At 38.5% G+C, this 14,331-nt stretch overlaps 4 protein-coding genes across 6 annotated transcripts; 3 read left to right on the top strand and 1 right to left on the bottom strand.

Annotated features, from left to right (window-relative positions):
- Positions 1-1,011: 1,011 nt before the first annotated feature.
- LOC105960890 (nucleic acid binding / zinc ion binding protein) lies at positions 1,012-3,618 on the top strand. Its single transcript, XM_012985101.2, has 4 exons — positions 1,012-1,209; positions 2,203-2,267; positions 2,696-2,894; positions 3,002-3,618. Exons 1-4 carry the CDS (start codon positions 1,078-1,080, stop codon positions 3,374-3,376), a joined length of 771 nt encoding a protein of 256 aa, XP_012840555.1. The 5' UTR covers positions 1,012-1,077; the 3' UTR covers positions 3,377-3,618.
- A 47-nt stretch (positions 3,619-3,665) lies between these two features.
- Positions 3,666-6,795, top strand: LOC105961060 (DHBP synthase RibB-like alpha/beta domain-containing protein). The gene is made up of 9 exons (XM_012985297.2): positions 3,666-4,118; positions 4,191-4,306; positions 5,005-5,058; positions 5,174-5,198; positions 5,339-5,461; positions 5,613-5,779; positions 5,874-5,943; positions 6,218-6,316; positions 6,496-6,795. The coding sequence occupies exons 1-9, from the start codon at positions 3,930-3,932 to the stop codon at positions 6,547-6,549; spliced, it is 897 nt and encodes a 298-aa protein (XP_012840751.1). The 5' UTR covers positions 3,666-3,929; the 3' UTR covers positions 6,550-6,795.
- A 416-nt stretch (positions 6,796-7,211) lies between these two features.
- Positions 7,212-8,548, top strand: LOC105961057 (ribonucleoside-diphosphate reductase small chain). The gene has a single exon (XM_012985294.2). It carries the CDS (start codon positions 7,438-7,440, stop codon positions 8,425-8,427), a length of 990 nt encoding a protein of 329 aa, XP_012840748.2. The 5' UTR covers positions 7,212-7,437; the 3' UTR covers positions 8,428-8,548.
- A 350-nt stretch (positions 8,549-8,898) lies between these two features.
- On the bottom strand, positions 8,899-11,479 carry LOC105961058 (mitochondrial import receptor subunit TOM20). Of its 3 annotated transcripts, none has more exons than XM_088825384.1 (6): positions 11,206-11,479; positions 11,049-11,127; positions 10,674-10,843; positions 10,534-10,581; positions 10,114-10,212; positions 8,899-9,244 (listed from the first exon to the last, which is right to left on the bottom strand). In XM_088825384.1, the coding sequence occupies exons 1-6, from the start codon at positions 11,299-11,301 to the stop codon at positions 9,110-9,112; spliced, it is 627 nt and encodes a 208-aa protein (XP_088681510.1). In that variant the 5' UTR covers positions 11,302-11,479; the 3' UTR covers positions 8,899-9,109. The 3 variants fall into 3 exon arrangements, with proteins under 3 accessions (XP_088681510.1, XP_088681511.1, XP_088681512.1); XM_088825385.1 differs by having other exon boundaries at positions 8,899-9,241; positions 11,206-11,446; XM_088825386.1 differs by having other exon boundaries at positions 8,899-9,238; positions 11,206-11,446.
- Positions 11,480-14,331: the final 2,852 nt, after the last annotated feature.

The following is a 14,331-nucleotide window of genomic DNA, read 5'->3' as shown; positions in this document are numbered from 1 at the left end:
TATTAGTATTAGCATTAGTATTAGTATTAGTATTAGTATTAGTATTAGTATTAGTATTAGTATTAGAATTAATATTAGACTATTAGTATTAGTATTAGTATTAGTATTAGTATTAGTATTAGCTTTAATATTAGTATTAGTATTAGTATTAGTATTAGTATTAGTATTAGTATTAGTATTAATATTAGTATTAGTATTAATATTAGTATTAGTATTAATATTAGTATTAGTATTAGTATTAGTATTAGTATTGATATCAGTATTAGTATCAGTATTAGTTAGTATCAGTATTGGTATTAGTATGTGTATCGATATTAATTAGTATCAGTATTAGTATGGATATTAATTAGTATAAGTATTAGTATCGATATTAATATCAATATTGGTATCCATATTGGTATCGGTATTGATATCAGCATTGGTATCAATAAAGGCATATACATCTTATCTCTTTTGCAATATTTATAAGTTGTATTGTTGTTTGAGTAATGTGCATCACTAATTAAACGCGGTTAGTAATAAACTTACAGGTTATTTGAATATTTATTGTGTTACTTCTCTGCTACCGTGTTTGTTGTTAAGTTAGTTATTTTGCAAAAGATTGACACTGTGTAGTAGGTTGCATTCACCTCGAAATAGAGTTATACCATATGTTTTAAGTGATTTCACTTAATCTTCATATCGTGTTTGCGCGCTTCACGTTTTCTTCGTTGTAATATTTAATTTAATTTCATATGTTAAAACTCTGAATTAAGAGATAAAGTTTATGATTTTTTTATTTCCTTCCATTTTGTTTTACTTGAATTGGTGTTGTTATAAAGAGATAGTCGTTTACATATTATTATTTTTCTCATTTTAAAACTGACCTCCGTGCAACGCACGGGTGAAGAACTAGTTGTTTACTATAGATATAGAAATACATTCAATTCAATATTGCAAGCCCAAACCCAACTGGCCCAAATGTTTGTTTGGGAGATACTCGGCCCATAAATTCCTAGTATATTGAAATTCGGAGGAATCACTAATCAGTAATCAATCTGAGCTCAAACATTTTTGAAATTCCAGAAAACTGAAGAAATGGCTATGGTGGTAGAAGAGAGCGGAGCAGAGGTGAAATTTCCGTGCTGGAAGCCGGTACGACGACGTTTCCTTCCGGAAGCCCCCTTCTTCGCGGCTGGTAACATAGAAAGAGAACTCCTCGCCAAACAGGTATGTATGTATAACTCTCTCCTTTACTCGCAACAACATAGTATGTATAATGTATGATTAGATTCATATTTCTAGTTTTCGTGATTGTCTTAGCTTTTGGGATGCGATTGGAGTGGGGTGAGCCTGTCACTGATTTAGTTGAGTGTGACTTTTTACATATCTTCTTTTCAAATTCGGATGCACTTTGTTTCATTAGACTGGCGTTTGATTTAGTTGAGACTGATTCATCATACATATTTCAGCTGAGTACTATTCTTCTTCTGCTGCTGCCTGCTAATTTCTGGAACAGCAACATAATTTTGTATTTTCAGAATTAGAGATTAACTACACATAGTTGATCAATTTTGGGAAGACAGAGATTGAAATTAATCGGGAGAGTATAAGGGAGTTGAAAATACGAGGAATTAAGAAAATAATGATTTATACTCTATTCTGTTATTACTTGAGAACTTCTAGTATAGGTATAAATATCTAAATCATTTGCTTCTTCTAAACCGTCTGTTTGAATTATTAACCAGACATGGTTGATTTGTTACAATGAAATGTAGAATGAAAACTCAACACACAGTTGTATTCAACACCTTAGTTTGTGGAAACAATAAGATGTATATGTTATGTATTTTCAAGAGTAATCAATCAGTACTGGACCAAGGGAAGTAATAATGTTTGTAAAGTTGGTTTTGTTTTGCTTACGGCTTTTAATTAACGACCTTTGAAAGTTAAAAATAAAATATGACAGTATTGACAGCCTTATGCAGATCCAAGTCTTGGAGTGAACTAAGATTAGAAATTGTGTTGCCATCCCTATGTCTGTTATGTCTTCTCGTGAAAGTTTGTTGAGAATGACTTTTATATTGTGTTTTCCTTCGATGGCATCTTCATATCATGTTTAATTCAATGGCATTCACCCAATGATGCCAACTTCCTTCCCTTTGTTCTTCTTTTATTTATATCATATTTCCAAGAAAAAACCACTTACTCTATATGATATAGGTTGCTGTGGACTTAACTCAAGAAGAAAAGCAGCTGATGCGAGACGTGGAAGATTGGGGAAGCAGGTATCAAACATCTTCTTAATGATTTAGTACGTAGGACTTTTTACCATTTCGTAAAATCTGTCGATATTATGTTTTAGAGGATGGTGTGTGGATACCGATAGGGACGGCATGATTTTGTTTTCTGTGGGAGAAGCAGCAGTATGTAAGCTGGATGTTGTTTAAGCCTTTTTGCATTCTTTAAGCGAAATATTCAGTATGGATACATTCAATGCTAGGTTCTTTTCAATTTCATAAGTTGTTTTTGGCACATAATATTAAAATCAAAAGTTTGAATAACAAGATCTGCAGAATGACCTTCGGTCTATTCTTCATGCATCTGTAGTTCATTGCTGAAATGCCCATGGCCTTTTTTTCTCTTTTCTTTATATATTATACACAGATTCGTCATCTAATCTGTTCTACATCCAAACAAAATTGTTTTCAATCAGTGAAGTGTATTGCCCAATTGTTGGCTGTGGAGCACGTCTGAAATCTTTGGACGACTTTGAAGATCACTACAAAGCACGGCACATGGCATCTTGTTCCGTCTGCACACGAGTATATCCAACATCACGCTTACTCAGTATACATGTATCCGAAGCTCATGATTCTTTCTTCAAGGCAAAAGTTGCCCGTGGATTTGATATGGTAAATTTTTGACTTCAATTGTACGTACTTGTTCTTCTATTTTTCAGCGCAGCTACTTGTATGCCATCCTGGAATATATATTTGAATAACGAATTTATGTATTGTAGTATGAATGCCTTGTCGAAGGCTGTGATGCGAAGCTGAAGAACTATAAGAGCAGGCAACAACATCTGATCGACAAGCATAAATTCCCAGTTTCTTTCGAGTTCTTCAAGAAAGCTAAACTATCAAAAAAGCAGAGGCACAAAGTCCAGCAGAAAAAAGCAATGCACACAGACACAGAGGAAAGCTCAACAAGTGCAATGCAAGTGGATGAAGAAGAAATGGACAATCTTGTTTCATCAGTTTCGAGACTAAGTACTTCAGATTCTCCTTCAGCTATCAGTTTCGGGCGCCGCCACACTCGTGGTCTTGCTTTTGTCCCTCGGGCTGTTCAGAAAGAGAGAAATCCAGGCACTTCAGTTGACCAAAATAACAGATAGTGGACATTTTTTAAAGCTCAAAATTGAAGTGTCTGAAAGTGTTTTTGTAGATGCATATCTTTTCAATTTTGCTTGAGAACTTGTACTATTTCCTGGGTAACTTGGAACGTTATTAGTGGGGGCTTATTAGTAAATTCCCCACGTTTAGTTTGAATACCATAGAATATCATCATCAGTTGGTGTTTTGTCGAATGTAATTGGGATAGATCAACTGCAACTGTAGAATATATTTGTTTCCTTAACTGCCCTTTCAGTCTTAAGAATTTGGTGGACTGATTTCTCAAGAATTAGGGATTTAATGATTAACAAAAGCAAATAAAATTTAGACTGAAATACTAATATTTATTAATGGAAAAGAGAAGCTGCGGGAAATGAAAGATAAACCAATGCACTAAAAGACAAAAAACTATTTTAGTTTAATTTTTTATTGCAAAATAAAATTCAAAAAAGCGAAAAGATTTTACTAAAATATCCAGAAACTGCCCCCCCCCCCATTCTCTCACCTCACCCCTCTCTCCTCTCCTCTCCTCTCCACAGCTTCCGATTGAAAAAAATGGCGGTGGAGGTGAAACGTGTCTCTGGAACTGCCGCAGCACCGCTGTCGTTCCGACGATCGCTGAACCCGTGCCCTCGCCACGTGTCCTTTCAGTTTCCTTCAACGATTTCTCGTCGCTTCATTGCGCTCGCAGTTATCAAGAGGAGCCCCAAACGTCTAAAATACTCAACCCCTCGTTTTACGAAGGTCTGATTCGCTTGAAAATATTTAATAAGTTTTGCTGTTTTTGTTTTGACTGCTTTATTTTTCCTGTTTTAGGAGGATGGATTATTGTACGTTGAAGTTGATCCGGCTGGGTCGGACTCCTGGAAACTGGACCCGATCATTGAACTCCTGAAAGAGGGAGCTGTTGGTGTTATTCCAACTGATACTGTGTATGTTAGATTTTTTTATTTAATTTTTTCTCTTCTTTTTTGCTCAGTTCAATTTTATGGCCTTGGTTCGGGTGTTTAAATTTTTTTACATGTACATAGAAAATTGTAGAGCAGGCCGGAAATTATGTGGTAAGGCATCTGGCCTTCTTCGTTATCAGAATAAATGCTCTTACCTTAAACCTGTTAGGGTTCTTCCTTTACTTTGGATGACAACCTTTTCACTTGTATTTTTAAGTGAGACTATAACTAATAATAGCATGTGCTTCAGTTTTTTTCTGGGAGAATCACTCTGAAATCAAATTACATAGGATCGGAGTTAGTACAGAGTGGCTAGACGTGTATTGTCGTGATCTTAGAAATAAACAGAGGATTCAATACTTGAGCCTTACCTTCGGGGGCTATGGATTGGTATATTAATAGAATATACATCTGGTATAAGTAATGCGTATCTGATTGACCGGACATCGTTGGATTGGAGAAATTGAATTTAACATCTGAGGTGTTTATTATTATTAGAATATTATTTCCTTTTTGAGGTAAGAACCAGATTGAGGTGGCAATTCCTATTGGAGTTTAATGTGCTTCGTTGAATTTATATCTTTGCATTGTGTAGAGAGCTCACGTTTTGAGCAGAACAAAACCTGGAAAGGGAAAGGGGCTAGAATCTCATTAGCTTATGTATTTTTCTTTGGTAATAGGTATGCAATAGCTTGTGATCTGAGAAACAACGCCGCCATTGAACGGTTGCGTAGGTATGTAATCTTGACTTCTCTTAAAACCAGCTTTCAAGTTTATGCCTGTGATTTTATATCCTTTTAAGTCTTTAAATTATTTTGGTGACTATAAGTTTTTATGTTTTTTTTCCAGGATAAAGCATATCGAACCTTCAAAGGCAACTTGGAATTCACTCTGATTTTCATATTTAATATCTCCATGGCATTCAGAAGTTACCTATTTAAGTACCTGATTTGCCTTTTGGTTTTCAAGCAAGTACATATGTATGTATTGCTGATGTCTTTGTAACTTTTGCAGCCGCTGAGTATAATATGTCGCTCCTTCAAAGACATCGATACATACACTACCGGGTTTCCTCGTGGCAATGGCGAAGGTCTTACTAACATTTTTCGAGCTGTTAAACATTGCCTGCCTGGTCCTGTAAGTATCACTAATAATATTATTTTCTGGTACTGAAAAACAATCTTCAATCTTCAAAATGCTTTGAATCTTGAATGCGATTCATTGATATGTGTTGTATCTAAGTTTGATTGGGGTTTTGTCTTTTTCTAATCGAAACTTTATGTAACAGTATACGTTCATTTTGACTGCAAGCAAAGACCTGCCAAAACAATGTATCCGATATGGGACTACAACTTCCAAATACGCATCAAGAAAGAATGTAGGGATTCGCATACCAGATGATGCCGTGTGCAAGGCAATAATGGAGAAGATGGAAGCTCCTTTAATATCCACAAGGTGGGCTGCAAAGCTAGATTCAATCCATGACATTAATTACATGTTAGATTTCTTCTATTTATTAATCTATGGAAATGGTTATCTTGTGCTTCAGTGTCAGGTCACCAAAGGAGAATGAATGGATCTTAGATCCGGTCATAATAGCTGATTTATATGGACCAGAGGTACGTACTGCATTCTCTTAGCTCAACCCCTTTCTACAAATCTATTGCAATTGTTGCTTTGTAATCTTTTCCTTACAAAAAAGCCCATGAAAAATCTTGGTTTTTTTGCCCCTTTTCAATGATTTAGGACATACATGTTTAACTACTGTCATAAAACTCTTCATGTCTATATATTTATGTACTCGTCTATTGAACCACTAAAAATTCCCTGCACGCGTTTATGGTTTGTGTATGGTGTAGCTTATGAGTTGATTTGTATTTGGTAATGACCCAGGGGCTTGATTTTGTTGTTGCTGCTGATACTAGAATTGCTTACCCATCTACTGTAGTGGATATGACTGGGACTTCTCCTCGAGTAATACGCCAGGGAAAGGTAAAAATCTGACTTGTTAACGCTCTGATCAAAGAAGTAAAAGGAAAGGCAATACAATCACTCGTTCAAATTCTGAAATCAAAGATTTTATAATAACTGGTTCCTGTACAATGATGTTCGTAATTCAGATTCAAGAATGTGTTAAAAGTTTGGTGATCAGACTGTTCTTTTATTGTCAGGGTCCTAGACAGCCGTGGATGGTTGCAGAAGATGAGGAAGATGAAGATAACTGAAACTGTAATGCAAATACTCGATACTCTTTTTGTTGGGGGCATACTCATTGTGCATACTCAGTTTCCAAAATCCCCAAACTAACCCTCTATAACCAAAACAAAAAATGTGATTACACCACCCATACTGTGAAGCTTGTTCTTTTGTAATTGGCAGGGTAATTAGTACTAATTATTGTTAATGTTTTCCCGCTTGCTCGCATTTTGATGTAAACAGTGGAATGAAATGAAACTTGTCTTAACTTGATAGTTAGATGCCTCAAATTACTAAAACTCTTTCATGTTAAGATATCTGGAATTCCAGCATGCAGGTTTGGGATTAAGCTCTATTTAATAGCCTATTAGTTGTTATGAAATGCATAAAGCCTCAATTTGAGGACTATAGAATGCACTATTAAACTCCAAGACAATGGTTTTTAAATTATATCCAATTTTCCTTTTGATAAGGTCAGAGTCTAGTCAACAGGACATAGTTTTAACAAGTTTTTCCAACCTTTAATTGTTTTTAATCTCTATACAATACATATTTCGGAAAACAAAAGAGAAGTAGTGTGGGGAGCCGCGACAAAGAGTGAGGCATCAAACTCAAACCACGTGACTTGTCTACTTCTCCACGCGCTACTTTGATTCAGAAAGAATCTCAAAATTAAATTCGAATCAGAAACAAAAACAAAAAAAATGGCGCCAGAAAATAGAACATCATTTCCCCAAAACATTCAAAATCCCGCCCTAAAAAAATTTCACTCTATTTATTTATACCCACAAACTCACTCTTCCCAATGAATATCATCAATTCATCATTCATCATTCATCAGTCCCTTTCTTCTTCTTCCTCATTAATAATAATAATCCAAACCCTAGAAAAATCAATCACCTTCAAGCTTCCCCAAAATGCCCTCCATGCCAGAAGAACCCCTCCTCGCCGCTAACCCCGACCGCTTCTGTATGTTCCCGATTCAGTATCCCGAAGTCTGGGAGATGTACAAGAAAGCCCAAGCCTCCTTCTGGACCGCCGAGGAAGTCGATTTGTCCGACGACCTCCGCCACTGGGTAACCCTCTCCTCCGGCGAGCAGCATTTCATCAAACACGTCCTCGCCTTCTTCGCCGCCTCCGACGGCATCGTTTTGGAGAATCTCGCCGGCCGTTTCATGAAGGACGTCCAGATCTCAGAGGCCCGCGCCTTCTACGGCTTCCAAATCGCCATCGAGAACATCCACTCCGAGATGTACAGTCTCCTCCTCGAGGCTTACATCAAGGACTCGTCGGAGAAGAACCACCTCTTCCGCGCAATCGAAACTGTCCCCTGCGTCCAGAAGAAGGCCAATTGGGCGCTCCGCTGGATCGACGGCTCCGAATCGTTCGCAGAGCGAATTGTCGCCTTCGCCTGCGTGGAGGGAATATTCTTCTCCGGAAGCTTCTGTGCCATCTTCTGGCTGAAGAAGCGGGGGCTGATGCCGGGGTTGACTTTCTCGAACGAGTTAATTTCTCGCGACGAGGGTTTGCACTGCGATTTTGCGTGCCTGCTGTACAGTCTGTTGAAGATGAAGCTGAGCGAGGAGAAAGTGAAGGGGATAGTGGCGAACGCGGTGGAAATAGAGAGGGAGTTTGTGTGTGACGCGCTGCCGTGCGCGTTGGTGGGGATGAACGGAGAAATGATGAGCCAGTACATTGAATTTGTAGCAGATAGATTGCTGAATGCATTGGGATGTGGGAAGATGTACAATGTGCAGAATCCATTTGATTGGATGGAGCTGATTAGCTTGCAAGGTAAAACAAACTTCTTTGAGAAGAGGGTTGGAGAATATCAGAAGGCTTCTGTCATGTCTAGCTTGAATGGTAATGGTGACAACCATACCTTCAAGTTGGATGAGGATTTCTGACTTCTGCCTATTTATTTTACTCTTCTCTTCTTTGTTTTATTTATATTTTAATGTCTCTGTAAATGCATAAAATTGATATCTTGCTTTCAATGATTTAATCTAATGCAATGTCAACTTGTTCTGCTCTACTCATATGCATGTGTATTGCTAATAAGTCATATATCAAATAGTTTAAAGCATATTATTGGAAAATAAGCAAATAGTTTAAAGCTTCAAGTATAAACAAACAAGTTGTTTTAAGCTATAGGAAAAATTGTGCTGAGTGTTCAATGTCACAGTTTGATAACATAGAAACAACGAAATGTCATAAAATGTAAAAAGTAGGCAAAAGTATTACAACCCAATGCCCAAATTTAAGGCAACGAAGCATATATATATATATATATATATATATATATATATATATATATATATATATATATATATATATATATATATATATATATATTTATATATCCAGATCAAACAGAATCAATAACGTCATCTAGATTATAAAAAGAACGGCAGCTTCAAACAAAAATTAAGTTGAAACAAACAATTACAAAACCATCTTTGTTGGTACATATATAAAAAAAGGTCTTGTCGAGAAATTAAGTGCTCGTAATTTCTTGACCTATCAAAGGTGAATTCCTCTGGCATGCAGGAGTTACAGCCAACAGTTACACAAAGCAAACGGCATAATTTATCGGGGAGGAGGAGGTGGAGGCATATTCGATTTTGCAAATCCCACCCATGTAACAATGCCAACTGCTAGAATTATCCATCCAAATATGTCATATTTCAGATCACTGCTTTTGCTCTTCTTTGCACTCTGCTGCTGTACAAAAGGTCGAGTATAATCATATTTCATTAGTGACAAAATGCCAATCACAAGAGCTTCCAAGATAGAAAAGAAAAACAAATAAATAAATGCATGGAAAAGGAAATTTCATGAATTCTAACCATAGCATTATGAAAACAATTAGGCAACTTATTGGCTGTCTAATTGCCTCTTTTCCTCAATAAGTGACAGGATAATTATGTTATAACTGATATGCAGTAGCTTTGAAAGGACCAATATGTATAATTCATTCATCAGAATAGATGATAAAACATAGGGTAATTGTAATATAATAACTCAAGAGAGCATGAATAAGTAAAATCAACATAAATAAACCGTGTAACTCCTCTATAACAGCAATTATAACACTGCTACAAACATAAAAAATAAACTGTTTAGAGTGGCTCAGAAAATACAACTAGGTATGTTAACAAGACGGAGATTCCTAAATGTTAATTTAACCTTTTGAATAGGTCACCTCTTGGTCGTGATAGATAAAAGGAAAAAAAGAATGCAAAGATTGTCTAAATTAGGTAAGAAAGGACTGGCTAGTGCATTATGTAAGTACAAGTTTTCTTGTGATCAACCTTTTGCCATATAACGCGCATTCGTAAGTTGAGACAAGGGGAAGGGGATTTCATGACTGTTAGAAAATGGTACTATTAACAGGGCATATTCAATCTCTATCGCATTGATCAGCAAAAGAAATCAGAGCATCACAATTGAAGAACAACTCGAACCCTAGAGATTCCACTTATCAAACACAACCTCACCTATTTATTCTATTGAAGAAGCATTAAAAAAAACACTCACATGAAAGTACGAAAAAAGAACAAAAGAAGTACATCTGAGAGCAGACAATTTACCTTTGAACTAGCAGATGTTGAAGGTCCCGGTCCCGGTCCCGGTCCCATAGCCTGCTGGGCCAAACCATGCTTGTGGATCTCCACATGTAACTCGGGAGCCTTAAAGCCAAAAATAAGGATATTCATGCATGCATAAACCCATAAGCAATGGAAAATATTTGAAACAAAACTAGATACTTATGCTACAATCACATCAAGAATCCAAAAGCAATCTCAAGTGAACACAGAAAAAAGTGTATGCAACGGCTTGCAATATTGAAAAGTATGTAGCAAAACATTTTCATGTATCTCAATGAAATTGATAAAAGTGAAGGTCCATAATCATAACAATCATTGACACAGTTAGCCATAAAAAAATAAATCAAGGAGCACAAAATCAAACACGATTATATCTTAAAGGAAATCTAACATATGATTTACCTTGGACGCCACTTCTAAAGATTTCTTGTAAAGTTCATTTTCTGGTTCCTGCAAGCCAAAACAAGGATGTCACAAGTGACTTAGCAAGGAAATGAAAGCAGAAACCACTAAGCTCTTATTAAGTGAAAATACATACATACCAGTTCATATGCTTGCTGAAAGTATTGAGTTGCCTTGTCAAAGTAACCCTTAGCCACATCAAGGTCAGGTATAACAAATGCACTAGATGTGTATGCATTCCCGAGACACCAGAGTGCGTCGTGTTTCCTAGGGTTAACAACTAGAGCCTCCTCCAACTTCTGTATGGCATCTACAAATAGAATATACAGAAACCCAAGTTAAACAATTGACACAAGTTTTAGAATCATAACTAGGGTTCATAATCCAATAGCAGGCCAAAAAAATCACAAATAACTCCAGCACATTTTAATTTATCAAAAATAAGGAAAAAACGAAACAAAAGCAGCATAAAGTAGAAGAGAAGATATAGCAGAGTAGGATAGGAGGAGTTGTACCTTGAACCATGGCAGTGGAGTCGGGACCGTTCTGAAATTGGGACAATTCGAGCAACACACCTCCCCATCTAGTCAAATTCTGCATCAATTAAAAGAAAAATGAATACAAGGCGAAAACAACAAGAAGAAAAAACGATAATGGTGTGTGGGTACGAACATCGGCGTCGAGAGGGTTTTTGGCGTGGGTAGCTTCGGCGGTTCTGCGAGCGTGCTCGAAGAAGAGGAGGCGATCGAAATCGCTCGACATATCCATGTTTTTTGTTACTGTGATTAGGGCTTGTCTTGTTTCATGAGTCGGAAGACCGTAGTATTTCCTGATTGTGGCAAGTGTATGGTACGCGCGCGCTAATGAATAAGAACTTAAAGAAGGTTTGGTTAAAGAGTGATAACGACCGACGCGCTATGAAAATGATTTGCACCGGCAAATTGTAAGTATATACGAGAGACACCCATGGGTACACGATCTCTGCATCCTATGTTGCCACGTCATGGGTATATTACTAATTGGGCCGCACTTCATTGACCACAGTCCACAGTTTGGCCCATTTCTCCGACCGCCCTGAATAGTAGTTGACCAAAGTAACAACCAATCCAAGGAAACCGCAACTGAACTGAACTCGCCACCAAAATCGACCTTGTTTCTCCCTCTCGCAGGCCAGGCATCTTCCGGGGGATTCATGAGTACTTTCTCTCTCTAACTTATTCCGAGCTTTCGATCCCCAAATGTTGGGTTTTTTTTTTTTGCTAATCCATTTACTCTGTGTCGCCGGTGAAACTTGTCGAATCTAGCTTATTTTCTTAACAAATCGTTTTATGATTAGTGAGTTGAAAATACTAAAATCTTCGTGTTCATAGATTTTTGTTTTTTCACTCACAATTTTATAAGAAATGTGATTCGGTAGAAAGTAACTGTTTCGGCCCATTGAAAGAAGGCCCAATAAAGGCCCAATAATGGGAAGCTCGCGAGAGTCCACTCCAGGGCGAGAGGGGAAGAAGTTCGCGGTCGCCGAAATGAAAGGATGGGAACAAGGAATATTATCTGAAAAAGGGAGTAACATCGCCGACTTACATTTAATGCGTGTCTACTCAAATGTCAGGAACCGCAGAGAATATACAGACTAGATTTGATAAATCAAATATTCTGGGTCTAGCTAGGAAGCCTAATCAAAGGTCGACCGTGGGCGCGAGAGGGAAGACCCTCTCAGTAGCGAGAGGACATAGGCGAGAGTTATAAGATAATGATCTATATGATGCCCGACATAATTATCTTGCATTTAATATCCCCTCTCAAATGTCAAAAGCGTTCAGAGAATATGCAGTCTGGGGAATAAGCAGCTCACAACACTGTTCATAACACTGTTCACCGAGAAGACAGGTAAGTTTAATTTAATAATCTCGAAAAGTCTGAAACATCCCTGAAATGACAGTTAAAATGGAATTGGAGTCCGTATTTGAAATCCGTTCTCAAAAGTTCTCTATAAATAGCAAGAGATTAATTCCCTTAAAGGACACTACTACTTTATTTAAAAAGCATAAAGAAAACATATAATTATTTTTTTTTCCTAAATCAAAGCCGTACTGACTTGATCGTCGGAGTGCTAACTCCGGCCTCAGCCCGGTTTTCCTTTTTTGTGTTCTTATTTGCAGAATCCAAGAAATCCATCAACATATACGGGTCTAAAAGATCCACCAATATATTCGGACGAATCAAATGGCGCCGTCTGTGGGAAAGATTTAAATACAAATAGCCCAAAAGCCCTTTCAAAAAGTATCCTATTCTTTCTTCCAAAATCACTTTCTTCTAAATTCAAAATAAATCCAAAGATGGGTACCCCAGTTGAAAGGGCTGGTCAGCCCGATCCGACGGAGGCTGAAATTAGTCCAGCACCTGACCCTGACTTACAGGGACCTTACCTGGGAAGTACGTCTGCCCGGCAGGTAGAGGTGTTGCACACTCCGGACCCTGCAACCGCCAGGCCCACGATAACTATAACCATGGAATCACTCCAGGCTCTACTCACAGCCGTAGTTCAAGGGGGGTCGCCAAGCGAGAGAAGAGAGCGAGAAGGTTTGCCACCCACGAAAAGACGTTTGAAATATACGGACCAGGCTGGTGAGGAGCTTGTCCTGGAGCGAGAGTCATTGAACGCGGCGTTCGCTCCGGAGGAGTCGCGAGAGCATGTGCAGACCAAAATGAGCCCGTTCACTACACAAATATTGAATGATGAACTTCCCGGTTCGTTCCGACCTGTCACGTACGAATATCTAGGAACCACCGATCCTAGCGAGCATCTATGCAGATTTAACAACACTGCGGACCTGCATCGTTTTTCGGAAGGAGTAAAATGCAGGGTGTTCACTACTACTTTGGCGGGACCCGCTCAAGCATGGTTTAGCCAGCTCCGGCCCGCCTCAATAGGCAGTTTTGATCAGCTCGCTTCTGTTTTCCTCGATCATTTTGCGAGCTCCAAGAAACAGAAGAGGAGTACTTTGACCCTCTTCGCGGTCAAGCAGCGAGAAGGAGAGCATCTGCGAAGTTTCATTAAGCGTTTCATAACGGCCACTTTGGAGGTGCCTATAACATCGGAGGAGGTCCTGATCAATGCCTTAGCCCAAGGATTACGACTTGGAGATTTCTTTACTTCCATATCCAAAAAGCCGCCTCTTTCATTTAATGATTTATTAAGAAAGGCGGAGCGATATATGAATGCTGAGGAAGCCGAGCAGGGTAAGGCCGTAGACAAAGGAATGGACAAAAGAAAGGAAAGGCGAGAAGAGAAAGTACAAAGACTTGTCCCTTCAGTCAAAAAGGAAGGATTGGTGGAAAGAAGAATGGGCCCTCGATTCGAGAACTATGTCTCGTTGGTGGCGCCTCCTGCCGAGATCTTGATGGCAATCGAGAATCATCCCAAGTTGAAATGGCCTCGTACTTATTCTGAGGTCCCCAAGAAGAACCCGGTCGCGGGAAGTTTTTGTCGTTTTCATAATGATTATGGACATACGACGAACAAGTGTCAGCATCTTAGAGACGAGATAGAGAGGTTGATTCGGGCGAAAAATTTGCCCGAATTTGTCAAACCTGGACAGTCTCCCGCGAGCACACTGGCCCCGCGTACCCGGCCTGGGGCTAACCAATCGGAGAACGTTCGAGATAAGACTGGCGAGAGGAAGGACCAACCGGCAGCAGGAGGGTTTATCCACATGATACACGGAGGACCTTCGGGGGGTGATTCAAATAGGGCTCGGAGAGCCCATCTAAGACAGTTGAGGGAAACTGAAGAGC

Source organism: Erythranthe guttata, chromosome 11, assembly GCF_056151865.1.
Source record: "Erythranthe guttata isolate IM_541 chromosome 11, IM_541, whole genome shotgun sequence".
Taxonomy (NCBI): Eukaryota; Viridiplantae; Streptophyta; class Magnoliopsida; order Lamiales; family Phrymaceae; genus Erythranthe; species Erythranthe guttata.
Note: the sequence above shows the minus strand (reverse complement) of the source record. Positions and strands in the feature narration are given on the sequence as shown.

What these genes read in the sequence shown, in the direction of transcription:
- LOC105960890 (XM_012985101.2), top strand. Translation starts at nt 1,078, where the DNA reads ATGGCTATGGTGGTAGAAGAGAGCGGAGCAGAGGTGAAATTTCCGTGC. An exon ending in GAGAACTCCTCGCCAAACAG is followed by an intron (nt 1,210 to 2,202) that starts GTATGTATGTAT and finishes TATATGATATAG; the next exon opens with GTTGCTGTGGACTTAACTCA. An exon ending in GTGGAAGATTGGGGAAGCAG is followed by an intron (nt 2,268 to 2,695) that starts GTATCAAACATC and finishes GTTTTCAATCAG; the next exon opens with TGAAGTGTATTGCCCAATTG.
- LOC105961060 (XM_012985297.2), top strand. Translation starts at nt 3,930, where the DNA reads ATGGCGGTGGAGGTGAAACGTGTCTCTGGAACTGCCGCAGCACCGCTG. An exon ending in GTTATTCCAACTGATACTGT is followed by an intron (nt 4,307 to 5,004) that starts GTATGTTAGATT and finishes CTTTGGTAATAG; the next exon opens with GTATGCAATAGCTTGTGATC. An exon ending in GAGTAATACGCCAGGGAAAG is followed by an intron (nt 6,317 to 6,495) that starts GTAAAAATCTGA and finishes TTTTATTGTCAG; the next exon opens with GGTCCTAGACAGCCGTGGAT.
- LOC105961057 (XM_012985294.2), top strand. Translation starts at nt 7,438, where the DNA reads ATGCCCTCCATGCCAGAAGAACCCCTCCTCGCCGCTAACCCCGACCGC.
- LOC105961058 (XM_088825384.1), bottom strand. Translation starts at nt 11,301, where the DNA reads ATGGATATGTCGAGCGATTTCGATCGCCTCCTCTTCTTCGAGCACGCT. An exon ending in CTCCACTGCCATGGTTCAAG is followed by an intron (nt 10,844 to 11,048) that starts GTACAACTCCTC and finishes TTCTATTTGTAG; the next exon opens with ATGCCATACAGAAGTTGGAG. An exon ending in TTCAGCAAGCATATGAACTG is followed by an intron (nt 10,582 to 10,673) that starts GTATGTATGTAT and finishes TTTGGCTTGCAG; the next exon opens with GAACCAGAAAATGAACTTTA.